The sequence below is a fragment of the Geotrypetes seraphini genome, chromosome 18, assembly GCF_902459505.1.
Source record: "Geotrypetes seraphini chromosome 18, aGeoSer1.1, whole genome shotgun sequence".
In the NCBI taxonomy this organism is placed as follows: domain Eukaryota; kingdom Metazoa; phylum Chordata; class Amphibia; order Gymnophiona; family Dermophiidae; genus Geotrypetes; species Geotrypetes seraphini.
Genome location: NC_047101.1, coordinates 21,305,010 through 21,327,799, shown reverse-complemented (window position 1 = coordinate 21,327,799; position 22,790 = coordinate 21,305,010). Strand labels below are relative to the sequence as shown.

Below are 22,790 nucleotides of genomic sequence, written 5' to 3'. Positions count from 1 at the left end.
TGCAGCAGCCCACACCAGTCATGTGTGGAGGGACCTGGGATTGGGAGGAGGGTGCCCCTGCAGAACAGGAGATGGAAAGACAGACTAAGGGAGAGGGAGGAGGCCCAAGGCAGATAAAGTGGGAGGAAAAAAGTGCAGGAGGGTCCTGGAGGGGCAAAGACAAGAATGGCTATGAACTGTGAAAGGTTAGAAAGACAGCCAGCACACACATCTCTCCCCTTTTCTCTATGCAGATGATGTGAACTTTGTGGCACTGGTAGGATCAGAAGCTGGAGGAGGCTGAGGACACACAGAGGGGGAGAGCACAGTGAGGAGACACAAGACCAGGGGGAGGAAGGATGCACAGGGAAGGGCATAGGGATCAAGGTCCACAGCTTCCCTTGTGGCCATAGAGCAATGAGTCAAAAGTTAGCAGAGAGCTAGACCAGCTAAGACCAGGGAGAGCAGTGGTGGTAGCTTACCTGAAGACAGGTACTGCAGGAGGGTCTAGCAGGCTACTACTATTTATTTCTATAGCGCTGAAAGGCGTACACAGCGCTGTACATTTTAATATACAATGGACAGTACCTGCTCAAAAGAGCTTACAATATAGACTCTGTGCATCCCCCGGCATCAGGCATCTACCTGTGGAGAAAAAAAATGGATAATCTTTGCATTCTAGGGCCCAGATGTACTAAATGCATTTGACATTATAATTTATATTAAAATTATGGTATTCCCTTTTTTCTCTCCTTTATCCTCTTTTTGTAAACTACTTTGAACCAATATTATGGGATTCAGCGGGATATAAGAGAGTAAATTAAATTGAATTGGATTAGCATGGTATACTAAAGGAGGCAGTGCATACAAATTGTCTCATGCATATTCATTGTCAGTAAATTGTTGTGATATGCCTGAGAAGACTTTTGGTGATTTGTAAATAGTTAATTTGCTGTGCAGGGTTTTATTGTGTTTTAGTTTTCTGTCATTTGGTTGGTGGAGTGCAGAGTGCTTTTAAGTTTTTATATGTTTTGTACTAAAAATGTTATGAATGCCCCATTGTAACTCACTTAGAAGCCCATTATAATAATAATAATAATAATTTTATTTTTGTATACCGCAATACCACGAGCAGTTTAGAGCGGTTTACAGAAGAAGAGACTGTACACAGACAGTGAAGTTACAAAGAAAAATTTTCTAATTACATTGGTAAGCCGGGAGTAGCTAGGTCTATCCGGAAGTGTTTCAGAGAAGTTGCAAGGCAGGAAGGAGTGAGAGGAATTTGTCAAAGAGATAGGTTTTAATTGATTTCCTGAAGGATTGGTAGGAGGGTGAGTTGGAAATGAGGGTGGTTAGATATTTATTCCATTTGCCTGCTTGAAATGACAGTGTTCTGTCAAGGAATCTCTTGTAGATACAGCCTTTCGGGGAGGGGAAGGCGAACAAATAGGCATTACGTGTGCAAGTGGTGCCTGGAAGGTCAAAATGATGCGATAGGTAGATTGGGGATATACCGGTTATGGTTTTGAAGCAGAGGCAGGCAAACTTGAAGATGACCCTTGCCTTCATTGGCAGCCAGTGTAGTTTTCTGTAGTATGGGTTTACATGATCGGATTTTTTGAGACCATAGATGAGGCAAGTTATAAATGTTAATTATAGTAATAAGTAGTTAATGCAACTGATTAGATATCAGTTTACTAACTGTATCCCATTACTGCAATGCATACATTTTCTGTCTCTGTATAATTTTAATACAGTGGTTCCTCAGCCTCTCCTGAGGGCTCCCTTACCAGTCAGGTGCATGCAAATCTGTCTCATGAATATTCATCCTGAAATCCTGACTGCTGGGAGAGCCCTCCCTCAGGACAGGTTTGGGATTACTACCCTAATGGGAAACAGACGTGATAAACAGACGTGATACCCGTGATACCTCAGCGGAGGCAACTTCTTATGTTCTTATAAGGTTTGGATAGATTCCTAGAAGAAAAAGGGATTGAAGGGTATAGGTATAGACCACTACTCAGGCAATGGGCCTGATGGGCCGCCGCAGGAGCGGACCGCTGGGCAGGATGGACCTATGGTCTGCCTCAGTGGAGGCAACTTCTTATTACATGTATTTTATTAGCAATTAATAAATATTATTACTTGTATTGAACAATTAATATTGTCATACCTGCAAAATATTATCATACTTAAAACAGGGCTCAAAGTAAGAAGCTTTGTCACAACCTTTGTTTTTAAATCCCCATATAATTTGTCATCATACCACATCTCTTTAGAAACTGAGACATATAATATGACAGACCACGTGACGTGACCATTGTATATGCGAAACGCCATCAACACCTAAAAGTAACAGACTTAATAGCGCGGAGTTCCCTTTAAGAAGCTCCATTTTCACTTCTGTCAATCAATCTAGTTTTAGGTCTCCTATTGGTTGTTCTCTCTCATTGTCGCCTTCACTATTACCTTCCCTTCTCCTTTGCCCAGGGTTTCCTGCTCAAGGTTACAGGGCTTTACTTTTCAGGGAAACCACACCTGGGTGAAATATGTACCAACCTCCAAGAGCTTCGCACCCAATCGCAGGGTGGACCGTCATTCAATTGGTGAAAAGGATCAGCAATCACCTTATTAGCCTGCCCTAATCCACTTGAGCTAAAAATCTATTCGCTGAAAGGATTGTCAATCACATATCCCCACGCTTTACGTTTCTTTCGAGCGGATAGCATTTCTAGCCTTGACTCGCTAGAGAGCCCGCCCTATTCCCTCCTTATCCAACTGGAGGCCCTAATCTTGCTTGGCTTTGTTTGCCGATTGGACAGCTGCGGTCTTGCCCGTAGTCCGATAGTTAGGTTGAGTCCTTGGTATATGTACCGGTGGTTGAGCACGCCGCTTGTGTCGCTGCCGTGTGAGGTAGTTTCCTAGTAGACGTATTTAGGCGTGTTCTTTTTTTTTTTTCTTTCCTTCCCCCCTCCTGGTCGGTTTTTCAGGTAATTGGTAGAATGTGTCAACGGAACAGCGAGAAAAGGGTTAATTATGGATTGAAAATGGCATGTTACACCACTGAAGGTTCAAGGCGAGCTCGTGGCGGTTGGGGCGCGCGCGCGCGCCTGCGTTATTTTTTACGTCGCTTTTTTTTGAGGGGCGAAGACGTGAGTAGGCCGTGTAACGATGGTAGGGAGTCCCTTGGGGGGGGGGGTTAAGCGCTTCTTCCTCTTTTCCTCCTCTTATTTATTCCCGCGCTTGCCCATTTCTTTTGCAGTCCCCCCCCCCATCCCTAATTTCGATGCGCGCGATGTCTTAAGTGAGCGGGGAGGCTTGCGAGGAATGTTGTTGATGCGCCATAAAGAGGTGGCAAGAGCGCGCGCGTTGGCCTCGATTGCGGGAGAGCGCGCGCTCACACTCTCCGCCGGCGTCCCCCTCCCCTTTTTATTTACCATTTGGTTGCCTGGGGGGGGGGAGGAGGAGGTTGTGGGTTATGCCGAGTGAGAAGAGCGTGGTGGTGGTGGTGGCGGCGGCGGAGGGCGAATCGTGCTCGTACGTCACGAGACGGGGGTCTTGCAGCTCGAGCTCCCCGATGAAGGGTGTACGGTGGTCGCTCTGGGATGTGAGCGCTGCGAGGCTCGGCCTTGCTTTTAGGCTTTTTCTAGCGATCAGGGCCGAGGCTTTAAATGCGAAAGGTCTTAAAGCTGATCAAATGCAGGCTATGGTTTCAATGGCTGAAACATCTCTCTTTAGTGCTCTTTTTTTTTTTAAATTAAAGTTCTGCAGTACTCGTATGTTGCAATTCAGTCGTGGGCTTTCTCTCCTCCCCCCCCCCCCATTTTAGCTTTTAATAACTTTATTAGGGGTTTGCTAAAAATCACTGTTCCAATTTGTACCTGAGTGTAATAGTGGGTGAAATGACTTGTCTAAGGTTGCAAGGGGGGGGGAAGGGGGTCATCAGCAAGATTGAACCTTGGCTTTCTCGGTTTTAGCCCTTGGCTCTTATCTATTAAGCTGATCCTCTGTATCGATAACGCAAGATTACAGTCGATAGCAATCTCTGCAGGTTTTATGTTTGCATTTGAAAGGTGAACTGAAATAAACACCTAATTCATGGAGCCTGGCCACCTGTTCTGGGCATTCCTGCTGCCATGTGTTTTGGGATTGGTAACATCTGTTAATATGATAGAGGATTTAGATATATGGGATTGTTTCTTGGACTAGTTGGTAGGAAGAGTGCTTGCAATTCGGGCCTGTGTTTCAGGAATGCTCAGATGGAAGAGTACTCTAGTTATAAATACTAGCACCATGCCGCGTTTCAAAAACTTTTGCTCCTGCAATTGAATAATTCAATGGGAAGGAAGATCATGCTTTGAAGTTTTCCATAGTTTTCTAAAATCATATCTAGTTTGAACATGTTTTTAAATACATGTCAATGAGAATTTTTAAAACCTCATATAGAGCAGAAAATAGAGCCTTATGTGGGGAATTCAGTGTCAAGAATGTCATTGCCATTCAGGAATTTAGGACTTGCACTGTTTGCTTGCTTCTAAGTTACCATTTTGTTTACTAGATGTAACCTGAAAAGGTTGACTGACAAAGTGAAAGCTGTGGGGGGGGGGGGGTTTGTGTTTGATTTTTAATCAGTTGTAGAGATCAGTTTTTTTGTGAAGTGGTTAATGTTAGGTAATGGAAGAATAGTGAAGGGTTTCAAAAAGGAGCAGAAATGTGTACTAGTGTAAATCCAATAGCTACATCTAGAAAGAATTGAAGTATTAAGCAAGGGACTCTGGAGGTAGAACACTTTACTTGAGGGAAGCTAGTCAATGTAACAAAGCAACAGAAAGAATAGTAATATAGTAAACTAAAACACAAAATCTGCCTAGTTCTTATGAAAGCAGTCCTAAGGGTGAATCCCAGTTGCTACCCAGAATTGTGTGCTTAATTGCCTAAGAGGTGTTGGTAGGAAGAATGAGGTAATATTGCAGAGACGCCCTGTCTTAAGTGCTCTATGTATTGCAGTTCTGGAGATTCTATACTGTGAAGGTCAAAGCAATTAGGGAAGGGGTATGTGATTTGTAGTTGTACTAGAATAAAAATCTTACTGTACTTGGTGTATTTCTGCTTGAAAGAAGAAAAGGGGGAAAACATTTCAAATATCTGGGTATTCCTTGGTGTCGAGCTGCATCATCCTGACTGAGTTATCCCTGCCTTCCAACAGAAGGAAGGTGAAGAAACTGACTTTTCTGGTGATACTTGCAGCTCTGCCAGTGATCCACAGAAAGCTGAGCTTCCAGATGGTTATGTTTCTAATAGCCCACCAAAGATAAAACTGGCTTTTAATATCTGTTCAAGCTCAGGGTCCAGCCACAGATTGAGTTTCTTTGACTTACCCATATTCTAGCCCAATAAATGCCCATATTCTTTGAGCTCAAACCAGGGTTGTGGAGTCGGTAGATAAATCCTCTGACTCCTCAGTTTCTGGTAGCCACAACGCCAGGTACTCAAAATTGTCTCCAACTCAGACTCCACATCCCTGGCAGGGAGTTGGTAGATAAATCCTTCGACTCCTCAATTTCTGGTACCCACGACTCTGACTCCACAGCCCTGGCTCAAATATTAAGAGAGATACGTTGGATAAGCCAAGAGCCTGCAAAATGTTATCTTTAAAAATAAAAAATCCAATAATCTATTCATCTGAATCCTTGCTGCCAGAAGCTCTGTTGAAAGTACAAAAAGCAGTGAAGAAAGGGAACATCCCTACTTAGTCCTTTCCTTAACACAAAGGACTTGGAGTATACCCTCCCTGACTTTTATTACACACGTGGTTTCTATGAGTGCAAGCCTATCTAATCATGACTCAAGTGGATTGTTCCAGGACATTAAACTCAAAATATTGCTTTATGACCCCCCCCCACCCCCACCTCTCATCTAGCTGCTAAAGAACCTCCTCATTCTGACCCTAAGGAAAGAAGATCTCTGTTTGCACCAGGCCACAAAAAATTTTCCATGTGCAAAATATAAGCCAAATAAGTGCACCCGTGGAGGAGTGGGGCCCCCTCCCTCAGGTGCTGCCCCTTGAACCAAACCATAAGCTGGAAGGGACCCAGCTCCTCTACTGGAGCCTAAGCCTCGACCCCTGAAAAAGGGATCAGCAGGTGAACTATATCTGCAATGCTGCCAGAAAGGGATACCATATTATTTCGCATGGCACCCAGCCAATAGGAGGCCACTAAGAAAGATGTGTGGGACTCCTCTCTGGGTCACTGCTGGACCAGGGTATCTGTACCTGTTGAGGATGGTTTTCTCCTGTGACTGAAACATCGCTCCACCTTGGCATTGCTGCTGAAGGCTTGCAGTTCTTGATGATAAAGAGCTAGAAGGCCACCTGTCCCTGTTCCCGCCCCCCCCCCCCCCCCCCCTTCCCTGGGTCCAGTAGAAATTGGCTAAGGAATTCCATCTGAACATTAAACATGGTTGGCTGTGAACTGCTGGCAGTGCTGTAAGGTTTGCTTCTGCCCAGCAATAAAGGGCTGCTGTCTGACTGTGCCTTTCTGCCTTCAGTATAGGCCACTGGTCTGCTCTTCTCCCCAGTATCAATGGGAGAAACTTCACCAGCGCTAATCTTACCATCTGGGTTTCCAGTCAGACTACAAATTTCTGGGGAAGGATGGTGGGATACCAATACCAACACTCCTGTACCGCTGCCCAGGCAGTAAGCTTCACCAAACATTGGTAATCACAACTACTCAACTGGGCGGCTTCAACACAATTCTCTGAAGTGTATTCCTGGGACTCCTGCCAGTCTAGGCTGTGTAGTACTTTAAGGAAGCAGCAGGTGGCAGTGAAAAGACTGGAGACCAACAAAACAGCCTTTTGAAGGAGATGCAAAAGCTGAATATAGTCCCAGGAGCACTCCAAGCTGTATACAGACCATGCTTCTAAGCCTGCAGTTATTCCTCAAGCCATATTGAAGTGGACCCCCAGATAGTCCAAGGTCTGAGAGGGAGGTAGATGACTGCCCAGTTCACCACACAACCCTGATGCGTCAAGAATAGGATCACTTGAGAATGTTACAGAGGCCTCTGCAGATTCGGCATTGGTCTATCAATTGTACAAGGATAAACTCAAATTCCCTGGTGATATCGGTGAGCCACTATCGCCTTGAGAAAGGTTTGAGCAGTTACCAGACCAAAGGGAAGGGCCCAAGATTGAACCTGGACACCCAGAACACAAGAGCAGAGAGTAAAATGCATTTTGCTGTTACTCAAATGGGAGGAGGGCTGCATGATGGTTCTTTGGATTATGCATGGTGTTAAAAAAAAGATAAATCTATAAGGAGAGATCCATGTGCAGTGTATGCAATGAGACCTAAAATCTTTGGAGAGATCCATATGCAGGACATACAGTGACCTAAAAACAGTAGAGTAGAATTCTGAAAAGAAGAATGCAGAAGTTTCAAAGGCAAGACATATTCTTAACTGGTACTTTTTGCTGTGTGTTTCAGCAACATTTAAAAACATAATTTTTGTACTTGAGTTGTGGTTTATGTGTACTTAGGAATTCAGTTTGAGATGCCTAAATCTTTGTATATAACTAAATTTAAGATACTGTATATAAGATGAGTTGGTACTATCTGGATTACATATTTATACCTGTGGGATGTTATCTTTAGGGAGAGCCCTGTTTTAATGGTTATTAGTTTTATGAAACTGATATACTCTTAACATTTGTTTCTCTGCATTTGGTGCAGAGGAGATTGTATGAAATGTTTGCTGACTTGTTTTTAATTCAGTTTTCAGCTGACCAAAGAAATGGTGATGGAGAAGCCAAGTCCCCTGCTGGTCGGGCGGGAATTTGTGAGACAGTATTACACTCTACTGAATCAGGCACCAGATTACTTACACAGGTAGATTTTAAGCGGATTGAATAAGTACATCTGTTTGTTCTTATGCTCTTAGCTGTGCTTTTTATTTGGGTTGCATTTTGATTAGAATTTTAATTGTGATTAATGGCTCCTCCCCCATCCATCACCACCACTACAGCTCCTTGTGACTCTGAGCAAGTCACTTAATCCTTCATTGCCCAGAGTCACAAAGAGCTGCACTGAGAGGGAAAAAAATCCCTCAGACATACCTTAAATCGCACCACAACAAACTTTAATTTTGTTAGGGCTCCATTTTGGTTAAAGGATAAAAAGTCATGAAAAGATAGCTAATACGAATTGAAGAATCAAAAATAGCATTATGATTAGCTATTAACAGTCTTAGTTTTCACAGCCTACTCCAGAAAAGCAAGCTTATGTTTTAGGACCAAAGAGTAGGTTCCTTGCTTCATACCATTTAAGAAAGCCTTTGTTCTAAACAATGTGCACCATAAACTCACTTGTCTGGTGTCTAGTTTCCTAGAGTTTGAGTTAAGGGAACACTCCACCCTCTATTTAACTTCTAGCAAAAAGTAACATCCCTGTTTAAATAAAAACTTGAAGGACTCTGCAATACTAAAATATAAACCCCAACAACAAAAACCCTGTGATACCTGAACTGTTAAGATATTTCTGGATTCCGGAAGACATAAGAATATAAGTATTGCCCCTTTCGGGTCAGACCAGAGATCCATCGTGCCCAGCAGTCTGCTCACGCGGCGGCCCCTCAGGTCCATGACCTGATAGTGCTCATACCCTAAAACTCTCATACGCTTTTCGCTTAATGTCCTGTAGAGTAACCCTCTATCTGTACCCTGCAATCTCCTTCGCTTCCAGGAAATCTTCCAGTCCCTTTTTGAACCCCAATATTGTACTCTGTCCTATTACCTCATTTGGAAGCGCGTTCCAGGTGTCTATCACCCTCTGAGTGAAGAAGAACTTCCTTGCATTCGTTTTGAATCTGTCCCCTCTCAGTTTTTCTGAATGACCTCTTGTTTTTGTTGTCCCCGCTAGTCTGAAGAATCTGCCCCTCTCCACCTTCTCTATGCCTTTCATGATTTTATAAGTGTGTATCATGTCTCCTCTCAGTCTCTGCTTTTCCAGGGTAAAGAGCCCCAGTTTGTCTTACCTTTCGGCATATGAAAGGTTCTCCATTCCTTTTATCATCCTAGTTGCTCTCCTCTGGACCCTCTCAAGTATCGCCATGTCTTTCTTAAGGTATGGTGACCAGTATTGGACGCAGTATTCCAGATGTGGGCGCACCATTGCTCGATACAATGGCAGGATAACTTCCTTCGTTCTGGTAGTGATACCTTTTTTGATAATGCCCAACATTCTGTTCGCTTTCTTTGAGGCCGCTGCACATTGCGCCGCTGGCTTCATTGTTGTATCCACCAATACCCCCAGGTCTTTTTCTAGGCTGCCTTTCCCCAGCACCCTCCCTCCCATTGTATAGCTGTACATGGGGTTCCCTTTCCCTATGTGCAAGACCTTACATTTCTCCACATTGAAGCTTATCTGCTATCTTTTTGCCCACTCACACAGTTTGTTCAGGTTGCTCTGCAGTTCTTTGCATTCCTCAACAATTCTGACCCTGCTGGAGAGTTTGTATCGTCCGCGAACTTGATAACTTCGCACTTTGTCTCCGTTTCCAGATCATTAATGAATATATTGAACAACAACGATCCCAGCACTGACCCCTGCGGGACACCACTCGTGACCCCTTTCCAGTCAGAGTCGTGTCCTTTTACTCCTACCCTCTGCTTCCTATCCGCCAGCCAATTTTGGATCCATCTGTGGATGTCCCCTTCCACCCCATGGCTCCACAGTTTCTTCAGCAGGCGCTCATGGGGTACCTTGTCAAAGGCTTTTTGGGAATCCAGATATACTATGTCTATGGGGTTACCTTGGTCCAAATGTTTGCTTATCCCCTCAAAGAAATGCAGTAGATTCATTTGGCATGATTGTCCTTTACAGAAACCGTGCTGGCTTGATCTCATCAGTTTATTTTTTTCTATATGTTCATTGATACCTTCCCTGATCAGTGATTGGGCCATCTTCCTCGGAACTGAGGTCAAGCTCACAGGTCTATAGTTCCCTGGGTCGCCTCTCGATCCTTTTTTTGAAGATCGGTGTAACATTTGCAATCCTCCAGTCCTCCGGGATTACCCCTGTTCTCAAGGATAGTTTGCAAATATGCCGGAGTAACTCCGCTGTTTCGTCTCTGAGCTCTTTCAGTATTCTCGGGTGGATCCCATCTGGGCCAAGAGATTTGTCAGTTTTTAATCTATCTATCTGCCTGAGAACGTCTTCGAGGCTTACCTCCATGCATGATAATTTTCCCTCTTAATACCCCTTGAAGATTTTTTCCTGTTCCGGCACGTTGGATGTGTCTTCTTTTGTAAAGACCGACGCGAAGAACTTGTTTAGTCTATCAGCCACCTCTTTTTCCTTATTGTAAACCGGCCAGATACTTTGTGATGGTCGGTATATTAAAAAGTTAATAAACTTGAAACTTGAAACTTCCTCCTTCACCACTCCTTTCCTGTCTCCCTCATCCAGAGGTCCCACCTCCTCCCTCGCTGTCTGTTTCCCTTTTACATATCTGAAAAATGGTTTAAATTTCTTGCTTCCTTGGCTAGTCTCTCCTCGTATTCTTTCTTGGCTTTTCTGACCACTCGGTGACATTCTTTCTGATGCTTCCTGTGCTCTTTCCAATTTCCTTCAGTTTTGTCCTTTTTCCACTTCCGAAATGATTTTTTCTTGTCTCCTATCACTGTCTTTACTTCATTGTTTATCCATACTGGGTCTTTAGTCTGATTCTTTTTGCATCCTTTTTGCAACCTTTCATATAGGTTTTGTGCCTCACTTATCGTGTCCTTGAGTAGAGACCAGGCTTGCTCCACAGACCGAGCTTCCTTGGAGCTGTTTCTGAGCTTCTTCACCATTTGTCTCATGGCATCATAGTTCCTTTTCTTGAAGTTAAACGCTGTTCCCTTTGTTCTCTTCCCCTTTGGTAATCCTACTTCCACTTGGAACAGAATCATGTTGTGGTCACTGTTTCCTAACTTTCCCATTACTTCCACTCCCTTTGCAGGTCCTTTCAGCCTATTGAGGATCAGATCCAGGATCGCTGCCCCTCTCGTTGGAGTCTGGACAAGTTGTTCCATGAAACAGTCTTGGACGGCTTCCGGGAACTCCGTTTCCTTCGCACATTTTGAATTTCCAAGATGCCAGTCTATCCCGGGATAGTTGAAATCTACCATAACTATGGTGTTAGCGTTCTTGCATTCCCTCCTCAGCTCGGCTACCATTTCTGTATCCTCTGCTTTAGTTTGCCCAAGTGGACGGTAGATCAGACCCATCTTTATCTCGGATCCGTTTCTTCCTGGTATTTTAACCCACAATGACTCCAGTTGTCCATTTGCCTTTGCTGTATCCACACTGGTTGAGTGAATGGTGTCCCTTATGTGCAGTGCTATTCCTCCTCCTTTCTGATAAGTCCTGTCTTTTCGGTAGAGTTTGTACCCCAGAAGTACTATGTCCCATTTGTTTTCCTCGTTCCACCATGTTTCCGTGATCCCTATGATGTCTAGGTTCTCATTTTTGGCCATGACTTCCAATTCCCCCATTTTGTTCCTTAGGCTCCTTGCATTAGTGTACATGCAGTTATCCCAGGACAAGCAGGCAGGTATTCTCACTAGTGGGTGATGTCATCCGACAGAGCCCCAATACGGACGTCTCACAAGCATGTCTTGCTTGAAGAAACTCAGAAGTTTCGAGATGCCCGCACCGCGCATGCGCCAGTGCCTTCCCGCCCGATGGTCCGGGCGTGTCTCCTCAGTTCTTTTTCTTCCGCGGAGCTGAGAAGTTCACTTCAATTCTGCGCCCATTGAATCTGTTTTTTGCCACCTTGTTGCCGCGGGTTGGGTTCTTTTGGGCTCTCCCGTGCGTTTATTTTCTTTCTTTGATTTCTTTTTTGGAAAAAAAAAAATTTTTACTTCCGATACTGGGTCGGCCGCGTGGCTGGGGCCCCGCGCCTTCGACCTTACGGCGGAACTTTTCCGGCCTATGTCCCGGCCGATCACCGGGTTTAAAAAGTGCAGCAAGTGCCAGCGCGCGATTTCGCTCACGGACCCTCATCGACACTGCTTACAGTGTCTGGGCCCGGACCACTTTCCGAAATCGTGCCGGCCTTGCTCCACTCTGACGGCGCGAGCGTTTAAGCACCGCTGCCTGCTGTGGGAGTCCATGTTCAAGATGGAAGCTTCGTTGGATCCTTCGGCTTCGACATCGACTGGTGCCTCGATTCCTTCGGCGAAGCCCTCTGCCTCCCCTGCCGCTTCGGGCCTTCTGAAACCAGCCTCGTTCACACCGGTTTTGGCCTCGACCTTGGCGCCGGTGCCTTCTTCCGTCTCCTCGGAACAGGTATCGACCCCTATAGTTCCACCGGTGGTGCTTAAAGTGCCCAAGGCTGGCAAGCAAAAGCACGCAGCACTGAAAGAGCGCGGAGACCGTGCGGAAGGGCCCCCTTTTGGTGCGGATCCCTCCATATCGGCTTCACTGAGGTCCATTCTGGAGGCTCAGTTTGTGGAACTCATGACCACCATGGGTCCTCGGCTGATTGCCTCGATCCAGGGTGACCTGCCCCCCCTCCTCCACCGCACCGCTCGACCTCGTTGCTTAGCGAGGAGGAGCGGCGGGCGGTGTCCAGTTCATCGAGGCGGTCCTAGGGTAGTGCCATGCCTCCCTTGGAACCGATTCCCTCGAGAAAGGCCTCCCTTACTGATATGCCTCCCTTGGAACCTATTCCCTCGAGGAAAGCTTCCCTTAGCGACTTACCTCCCTTGGAACCTATTACCCCGCCCCATGACACAGTGTTGCGCCCACCTTCAAGGCCTCCCAGTCCTGGGCATAGCAGGAAGCAGGACGAGTTCTTCCGAACCCCCTATCAAGCCTGGGCGGTTTCTGGGGAGACGCCGACTCTTCCGCCTCTCCGATCGACGGCCTCGAGTCCTATCTGCTCCTTGGAGGCTTCTGGGTACCAGTATTCTCACAGAAGGGCTCGATCCCCTTCCAGGCATCGAGAGGGGCATCGATCCAGACACTCTTCGAGGCATTCCTCTCGACACTCAACCGTCTCGCCCCAGAAGAAATTGCCTCGGATGGGGTATTCTGCTTCGGCTGGGTCTCCTCCGGGCCCGGAGTTTGAGGACCCCGAGGTGTTTTACTCGCCCTTTGCTCACAGGCCTCTATGGAGCCCGAAGCCTCGACTTCTTCTAGTCCTTCTTGAAGGCCGGCGCTGGCGGACCAACTGTCCTTTTCCTCGTTTCTCAGACAGATGGCGGATGACATGGACATTACCCTCGATGCTGGGTTTCGATACTCCAAGGAGTATCTCGATACCATGCACTTGCCTCGTCCTCCGGCCGAGTCCTTACGCCTACCTCTGCACAAGCTCCTTGACCAGACCTTCATGAGGTGCTTTGAGTCTCCTTACTCTATTCCTGCGGTCCCTGGAAAATTGGATGCTCGGTACCGCACGGTGCATCATAAGGGCTTCGAGGGGCCTCAGCTTTCTCATCAGTCCCTCCTGGTCGAATCCTTGCTCAAGCGGTCTCATCCGGGCCAGGTGTATGCTTCGGTGCCTCTGGGCCGCGAGGGCAGGACCATGGATAAGTTTGGACGACGCATCTATCAGAATTCTATGATGGCGTCTCGAGTCCTGAATTATAATTTCCACTTTGCCACCTACTTGGAATTTTTTCTACATGTGCTTCGGAAATTCACGCCCTACATCGAGTCCCAGGCTCGGGTTGAGTTCGAGGAGGTGGTTGCCTCGCTGTCCCAGCTTCGTCTTCAATTGATGCAATCTGCCTATGATGCTTTCGAGCTCTCGGCCCGAGCGGCAGCCTGTTCTGTGGCGATGCGCCGTTTGGCCTGGTTACGAACCATTGACATGGACCCGAATCTTCAGGACCGGCTGGCGAACGTCCCGTGTGCTGGGGCGGATCTTTTCGACGAATTCATCGAAACAGTCACTAAGAAGCTGTCTGATCATGAAAAGTCCTTCCAGTCCATTCTTAGGCCGAAGCCTAAGCCTCAGCAGTCTCAGCTCTCTTGTCCGCCATTGATCTATCAGCGGCGTTATCAGATGAGGCAAGCTCCTCCTGCGAGGCAACCTGCGAAGCGGCAGCCCCCTCAGAAGGCTCGGCAAAAGTCTCAACCGTCTGCTGTCCCTAAGGCTCCTCAGCCTTTTTGACTGTCTCGTAGAGGGCATAACCAGTCTCGTTCCGCCTCCCCCTGTCTTTCCCATCGGAGGGCGCCTCCATCATTTTTATCATTGCTGGGAGGCCGTGACCACCGACCTCTGGGTCCTTACTATCATCAGGGAAGGATACTCTCTTCATTTCCATCGGGTCCCTCCGGACCACCCGCCAAGAGAGTATCCTTCGAACTTGACACAGACCGCCCTTCTTCTTCAGGAGACCCAGGCCTTGCTCTGGCTCTGGGCCGTCGAGCTGGTCCTTGTGGACCAACACAACCAGGGGTTTTACTCCCGGTACTTCCTTGTTCCGAAGAAGACGGGCGACCTGCGCCCCATTTTGGACCTCAGGGTCCTCAACAAATTCCTAGTCAAAGAGAAGTTCCGCATGCTGACCCTTTCTTCTCTCTACCCCCTCCTCGAGCAGAACGACTGGTTATGCTCTCTGGATCTCAAGGAGGCCTACACTCACATCCCCATTCATCCGGCCTCTCGCAAGTTCCTCAGATTTCGGGTGGGACATCTGCATCTGCAGTATCGAGTGCTTCCCTTCGGCCTGGCATCGTCTCCCAGAGTCTTCACGAAGTGTCTGGTAGTAGTGGCCGCGGAACTCCGGAACCGGGGTCTGCAGGTTTTCCCCTACCTCGACGACTGGCTCATCAAGGCGCCCTCGGCCTCGGAGGTCATCTTGGCGACCCTGTGCATGGTTCTGTTCCTGCAGAGTTTGGGATTCGAGATCAACTTTCCCAAGTCTCATCTGCAACCTTCACAGTCGCTTCCCTTCATCGGGGCGGTCCTGGATACCATCCGCCTCAGAGCATTCCTTCCTCCTCAGCGCCTGGAAGCTCTTCTTCGTCTATGCCAGTCTGTGTCTTCTCGCCAATCCATCTCAGCTAGACACATGATGGTCCTCCTGGGCCACATGGCCTCTACAGTTCATGTGATGCCATTTGCCAGACTCCATCTCAGAATTCCTCATTGGACCCTGGCGTCTCAATGGACTCAGGTGTCGGAGCCGTTGACTCGACACATCATCGTCACTCCTGCTCTTCGGCAGTCTCTACTTTGGTGGATGACCTATTCGAATCTATCCAGAGGTTTGCTGTTTCACACTCCTCCCCACCAGAAGGGTCTCACAACCCATTCCTCGACCTATGCCTGGGGAGCTCATCTGGATGGTCTTCGCACTCGGGGATTCTGGACCAGTGCGGACCGCCTCCATCAAATCAATCTTCTGGAGCTCAGAGCCATCTTCAATGCTCTTCAAGCTTTTCAACATCTGCTTCAAGACATGGTGGTCCTCATTCAGACGGACAATCAGGTCGCCATGTATTATGTCGACAAGCAGGGGGGCACGGGCTCGGCCTCCTTCTGCCAGGAAGCTCTCAAAATCTGGGATTGGGCGGTTCGCCACAACGCCTTCCTCAAAACTGTCTACATTCAGGGGAAGGACAATGTCTTGGCGGACAACTTAAGTCGTCTCCTCCAGCCTCACGAATGGACACTGCATTCCTCGCCCCTTCGTCAGATCTTTGCACAGTGGGGGACGCCTCAGATAGACCTCTTTGCGGCTCCCCACAACTTCAAACTGCCTCACTTTTGCTCCAGGATCTACACTCCTCATCGCCTCGAGGCAGATGCCTTTCTGCTGGATTGGGGGAATCGCTTTCTGTATGCGTTTCCTCCATTTCCTCTCATTCAAAAGACTCTGGTCAAGCTGAAGTCGGACCATGCCACCGTGATTCTAATAGCTCCTCGGTGGCCCAGACAACCTTGGTTCTCCCTTCTACTTCGACTCAGCAGCAGGGAGCCATTCCTTCTTCCAGTGTTTCCTTCGCTGCTTACTCAGCATCAGGGATCTCTACTTCATCCCAACCTGCAGTCTCTCCACCTGACAGCTTGGTTCCTCTCAACATAACTCCCCACCAGTTTTCCCAAGCGGTGAGGGATGTCTTGGAGGCTTCCAGGAAGCCTGCTACTCGTCAATGCTACTCCCAGAAATGGACTAGATTTTTTTCATGGTGTATTTCCAATTCTAAGGAGCCTCAGCGAGCCTCACTATCCTCGGTGTTGGACTATCTTCTACACCTGTCTCAGTCCGGTCTCAAGTCGACATCTATACGAGTCCACCTGAGTGCTATTGCGGCTTTCCATCAGCCTCTACAGGGGAAACCTCTCTCGGCTCATCCTGTGGTTTCCAGATTTATGAAAGGACTTTTTCATGTCAATCCTCCTCTCAAACCGCCTCCAGTGGTTTGGGATCTCAATGTTGTCCTTTCTCAGCTTATGAAACCTCCTTTTGAGCCTCTGAGCAAGGCTCCACTAAAGTTTCTCACTTGGAAAGTGGTTTTTCTGGTGGCCCTCACATCTGCTCGCAGGGTCAGTGAGCTTCAGGCCTTGGTGGCGGACCCACCTTTCACAGTTTTCCATCATGACAAGGTGGTCCTCCGCACTCATCCGAAATTCCTGCCTAAGGTGGTCTCTGAATTTCATCTCATCCAATCCATTGTGCTTCCAGTGTTTTTCCCAAAGCCTCATTCTCATCCTGGAGAATCAGCTCTGCACACTCTGGACTGTAAACGTGCTTTGGCTTTCTACTTGGATCGCACCAAACCACACAGAACTGCTCCCCAACTTTTCGTCTCCTTTGATCCAAACAAGTTGGGACGACCTGTATCGAAGCGCACCATCTCCAACTGGATGGCGGCTTGTATCTCTTTCTGCTATGCCCAGGCTGGATTACCCCTTCCCTGTAAGGTCACAGCCCATAAGGTCAGAGTAATGGCAGCCTCTGTAGCCTTCCTCAGATCGACACCGATTGAGGAGATTTGTAAGGCTGCCACTTGGTCCTCGGTTCATACATTCACCTCTCATTATTGTCTGGATACTTTCTCCAGAAGGGATGGACAGTTTGGCCAAACAGTGTTACAAAATTTATTCTCCTAAGTTGCCAACTCTCCCACCATCCCATTGAGGTTAGCTTGGAGGTCACCCACTAGTGAGAATACCTGCCTGCTTGTCCTGGGATAAAGCAATGTTACTTACCGTAACAGTTGTTATCCAGGGACAGCAGGCAGCTATTCTCACGTCCCACCCACCTCCCCTGGGTTGGCTTCTCAGGCTAGCTACCTGAACTGAGGAGACACGCCCGGACCATCGGGCGGGAAGGCACTGGCCCATGCGCGGTGCGGGCATCTCGAAACTTCTGAGTTTCTTCAAGCAAGACATGCTTGTGAGACGTCCGTATCGGGGCTCTGTCGGATGACATCACCCACTAGTGAGAATAGCTGCCTGCTGTCCCTGGATAACAACTGTTACGGTAAGTAACATTGCTTTCAAGTCCTGGCATTTTCTCTTTCTCGCTATTTTCCCATGCGTTCAGTCTTCTTTCTGTCCCCTTCCTGACCTGCCAACTCCTGAATATTTTCTCCTTTGTCCTCCCTTTGTGGTATGTTTCTTTTGCCTTCCCCATGTGGCGTGTTCGTATTTTCCTCTTCCTGTGCCTTCCCATCTTCCCGTTCCATTTTGACTTCCCCTTGTAGTATGTTTATCATGTCCTCCTCTCGCTTCTTCTGTCTCCCTTGTTTTTTCATAGCCTGTTGCTGTCCACATGTGTCTGTCCAGCATTTTTCCCCCTCAGTACCTTCACTGGGTACTGTCTCCCGAACCGTCGATACCAGGTTGACTGTCGGCTTTCCCCTTCTGCTTAGTTTAAAGTTTGCTCTATCGCTCTTCTGATGATGTTTGCTAGTTGTCTAGTTCCCGCCGTGCTCAGGTGTAAAACATCCTTCTTGTAGAGCTTGTTCTTTCCCCAGAATGCTGTCCAGTTCCTCACAAAGAGAAATCCCTCTTCCTCACACCATCTCCTTATCCACGCATTTATTGATTGTAGTTCCGTCTGCCTGTTCATTTCTGCCCTCGGTACTGGCAGGATCTCTGAGAAGGCTATCCTCTGGGTCCTCATCTTCAGTTTCCTTCCTAGGATCTTGAACTGTTCAGTCAGTGCATTCTTGCTGTATCTCTCCTGGTGACATCGTTCGTCCCAACTGTCTCTTCCGTCTCTGCTCCCTCCAGGATTCTTTCGACGATGTCCTTCATTCTTGCTCCTGGGAGACAGGTCACTAGCTGATCCTCTCTCCTCATATCTTGAAAATGTTTGTAATTGGCACCTATTGCCCTCAAAGTTCAAGATCTAATACTATACCAAACATCATAGGTGGTCTTGTATCGTGCTTGTTGCCAACTTCTTCCCTTTTGACCACATAACATAATACAGTGGTACCTTGGATTACGAGCATAATCCGTTCCAGGAGCATGCTCGTAATCCAAAATGCTTGTTTATCAAAACAAAGTTCCCCACTGGGGATAATGGAAACTCAGATGATTCGTTCTAGAACCCGGGGTCTATACCCGTCAGGTGCCGGGTGCTGCAGCGCCGTCTCCTCCGTCGGTCATCTGAAGAAGAACCCCACAGTGCTGCTTCGGGGGGGGGGGGGGAATGACAGCCACTGGAGAACCCCACAGTGCCGCTTTGGGGGGGAGGGTGCCATCCGCCAGAGAACCCCACAGTGCCGCTTTGGGGGGGGCATGCCAGCCGACTGAGAACCTCGCAGTGCCTTCAGAGGGATGCCTCCTCCATCCGCCGGCCAGCCCTCCACGTCAGATGCCCCTCGTATGCATGAGAGCCCCCACCCGAGCAGCCGAGCGCCGCCCCACCCGAGCGCCACGCACGACACACACAACGCAGTTGATTGACGCTGTGCACGTCACACGCAACATGCAGGCGGGAAAGCACCCAGCCACGCAGGCCCAGACAGAGGTCCTCCAACCTGCGGAAGGCACCTGATGTAGAAGGCTGGCCAAAAGACGGAAGAGGAATCCCCCGAAGCAGCGCTTCCTGGACTGTAAGTGCTCGTTGATCGGGGCAGTGCTCGGTTTGTGAGTCAAAAGTTTGCCGAGTGTTTTGCTCGTCTTGCAAAACACTCGCAAACCGGGTTACTCGCAAACCGAGGTACCACTGTATTTATTTTCCACTTAGCCTCTGTTCTAAGCAGATACAAGAAGCTGGCAATAATTCAGCAGTTATAAATATTGTTGAATAGGGCTTAATTTGCACACACAAATGGAAGTGGGGGCATGGCAAAGGATAAAAAGGAAGCTGGTATGTAGGTATACTTGGAAAATTAACATATTTAGCAAAACTGTTTGAATATCATAAATAGTAATATAAATTTGCAGCATTATGAACAAAATACAGGACTATTCCGCTTTTTCTCAACACTTTACACATTTGACAAGAGTATTGTCTCCAGAGTTTGTGGCAGCCTGATAGTGCGAAGTAGCAGCTGGGTGGGGATGGAGGAATATTGTACATTATTATAAATGTTTATAAATGCAACAGCTCTAGCTCTGTAAACATATAAGATACTATAATATACAGTTATGTGAAAAAGTTAGGACACCCCATGAAATATTCAGTTCTTTCTTAAGAAATGTTCACATATCGATGTCAAATCCTTTTTTTTTTTTCATCTCTGGAAAAGAAAGTGATGTATGTAGCAGCAACTTTTTCAGGCTCTTGGAGTTAATTTTTTCATGAGTGTTTTTAATATTCTTTTATTTTATTGGGATAATATACTAATATTCTCTACTACATTTGAAGAACATTTGGACTGTCTCAGAAAAGTATTATCTGATTAAGAGATTTTGATGGCTTCATCTTCAGACCATAATGTCAGTGGGAAGGAAGAAAGGTTTTAGGGCATATGGTGTCTAAAAAAGGAGTCGCAGTGGAAGAGGAAAAGATCCAAGTCCTGCAAGAGTGGCTAGTTCCAGAATGCATCAAGGATGTACAAATATTTGTAGATTTCACCAGTTATTAGTTCCGTTTTGTCCCAAGATTTGCAGATTGCTAAGCCATTACTCGTGGGTGGGGAGTGCTGGCGAATTGTGGTCTTCCCCTGCCACTCATGCCAGGGTCTCCTCAACTGCCAGTGGTCAAGGAGATGCGGCTTTTACTGCTGAGGGCGCTGGGGATTTCCTTGTGGCTTGCAGTTCTGATTTTGCGGCAGGGTCTAGTTAGGCCTCATTGCCGCCTCTGCGTTTGAGAGACAGTTTTTCGGCAGGCCTTCCTTTGGTTTTGGCTGGAAGCACTGCCATTTTGCCTGTGGCCTCAGGCGATTTTCCTCCTGTTTAGAGAAACAGGAACAAGTCTTATCTGTTTCTTCTGTACCTGCAGTGAGTTCTGTGGTGCTGCTGAGGGTTTTCTGCCCTGATTTTGTTTTAGCCATGTACAAGGCTTATTTACAGGCGGCTGGGGGTCCTGCTGCTTCTCTCTGGGTATCTGGGGTTTCTGTGGAATCTTTGCCTTTCACAGCTGCCCCCATTCAGTCTTCTGTGGCGTCTGGTCTCCCCAGCCATCGTCCATGGAACTGCGGGTGTCTTGGGACGAGGACTTTTTTTATGGCTGGTCCAGTTTCGTCAGATGAGGACTGGGACCTTTGGGAAATTGCTAAGCCATTACGTTTACTAATGGATCAGTAAAAAAAAAAACCACCCTGCATTTTCTAGCAACTCTCCAGACCGGCTCAATTCACTAGGACACTGATCTTTGACCAAAGGGCCACCGCATGAGCGGACTGCTGGGCATGATGGACCACTGGTCTGAGCCAGCAGCGGCAGTTCTTACGATAAATAGCTCACCAAGACCTTCAGGTAGAGACACAGACAAAACCTTTTGGCTGTACACTTCTCCCTCGTTATTCGCAGGGGTTAGGGGCAGAGCCGGACCACAAATGGCGTTGACCCAACCCCGCCTCCCCCCGGCATTCTGGCCTTACCTGGTGGTCTAGCGGGTTTTCGGGGCAGGAGCAATCTTCCTACGCTCCTGCCCCGTGCAGATCGCCAATAGGAAATGGCTTTGGGGAGTTTCTGTAGTCTCTCGAGACTACGACGGGAACTCCCTACAGCCATTTCCTATTGGCGATATGCGCGGGGCAGGAGCGTAGGAAGATCGCTCCTGCCCCGAAAACCCGCTAGACCACCAGGTAAGGCCAGGATGCCAGGGGGAAGGCAAAAATATGGGTGGTTGGGTTTTTTTTTCCCTTTTCCCCCACAAAAAAAAATCGCGATTATGTGAAATTGCGAGTATGGAAACCGCGAATGGAGAGGGGGAAGTGTAATACAAGTAGCTGTGCTTCAACCTAATACAGCTAGACAATACCTCAGCACAGGCAAAATAATGCTGATTATTCAACTACTACAAATACTAGATACAATAGGAATCACAGGCAAAGTACACATATGGTTTCAAAGATTCTTACAATCCAGGACCTACAGAGAAAAGACAAACAAAGAAAAATCAGAACCATGGTCCAACCCCTGTGGCGTATCCCAAGGATCGCCACTGTCCCCAACACTCTTCAATCTCTACATTGCATCCCTCGGCACCTGCCTAGACAAAATAGGCTTAACCTCCTATAGCTATGCAGACGACATCACCATTCTCCTTCCTTTTGATCAGCCAATGCCTACCATGAAAGACAACTACACAGAACTCTAGAAACAATGGCAACATGGATGAAAAACCACGAACTAAAACTGAACTCGGACAAAACAAAATTCCTACTTCTCGAAAAAATAAAACCCCAACCATAACAAACCTAGTAATAAACTCAATCACATACCCCATTCAACCCACTCTAAAACTTCTGGGAATGACAATAGACAGATGCTGCACCATGCAACCACAAATCAACAAAACAATACAGAAATCATTCACGGTCATGAGAAACCTAAGGCAAGTTCAAAACTTCTTCGACAGAAAACAATTCCAGCTCATGGTCCAGTCCCTAGTCCTAGGTCTCCTTGACTACTGCAACATCCTGTATCTGCTGCCCTGCAACAATGATAAAACAATTACAAACAGTACAAAATACAACCCTGAGACTAATCTATTCACTAAGAAAACACAACCACATCACTGAGGCATACCTCGACTCACACTGGCTCCCAATTCAAACAAGAATACTATCTAAATTCTACTGTCTTATTTAAATCCATAAATGGTGACAGCCCAGCCTGCTTGAACAACTGCCTAATCCAAACTACCACAACCAGACACAGGAGAACCCAGACACCATTCACATACCCTCCAATCAGAGACATCAAATGAAAAACTGTATGATGGCCTTCTAGCCACACAGGCAGCAAAACTAGACCACCAACTCTCCAATCTACTAATTGTGACCCCAGACTACAAAACTTTCAGAAAAGAAATAAAAAGCCTGCTATTCAAGAAATCCATGAAGACTAACTAATACCGTATGAAACATTTCAAACCTCTGAAACAACTCACTCTACTCTATAACAACCTCTGGATATGTCCAGAAATCCTGCTCTGTAATCCATCTTGAACCACAAGGTAATGGCAGAATAAAAATCACTAATGTAATGTAAAATATTCAGCCTGTTCTCGGTCTCCAAGCCAGGGCAGGATTAACCAATAGGCCCAGTAGGCACGTGCCTAGGGCCCAAAATGGTCAGGGGGCCCGATTGAAGGAGAGCAACATCGATCGGCAATGCAGGCCCCCCCCCCCCGATCGGCAACGCGGGCCCCCCCATCAATGGAAAGTAAGA

At 47.3% G+C, this 22,790-nt stretch overlaps 1 protein-coding gene across 4 annotated transcripts in view; it reads left to right on the top strand.

Annotated features, from left to right (window-relative positions):
- The first annotated feature begins 2,753 nt into the window (after positions 1-2,753).
- The window catches only part of G3BP1 (G3BP stress granule assembly factor 1), a 79,507-nt gene continuing 59,470 nt past the window's right edge, over positions 2,754-22,790 (top strand). The window contains exons 1-2 of one of the 4 annotated variants that reach the window (XM_033927102.1): positions 2,754-2,892; positions 7,760-7,873. In XM_033927102.1, the coding sequence (XP_033782993.1) occupies positions 7,779-7,873 (95 nt within the window). In that variant the 5' untranslated portion in view covers positions 2,754-2,892; positions 7,760-7,778. Of the gene's footprint in view, positions 2,970-3,018; positions 3,132-3,552; positions 3,587-7,759; positions 7,874-22,790 lie in introns of those variants that run through there. The other 3 variants (XM_033927101.1, XM_033927103.1, XM_033927104.1) reach the window with 3 other exon arrangements.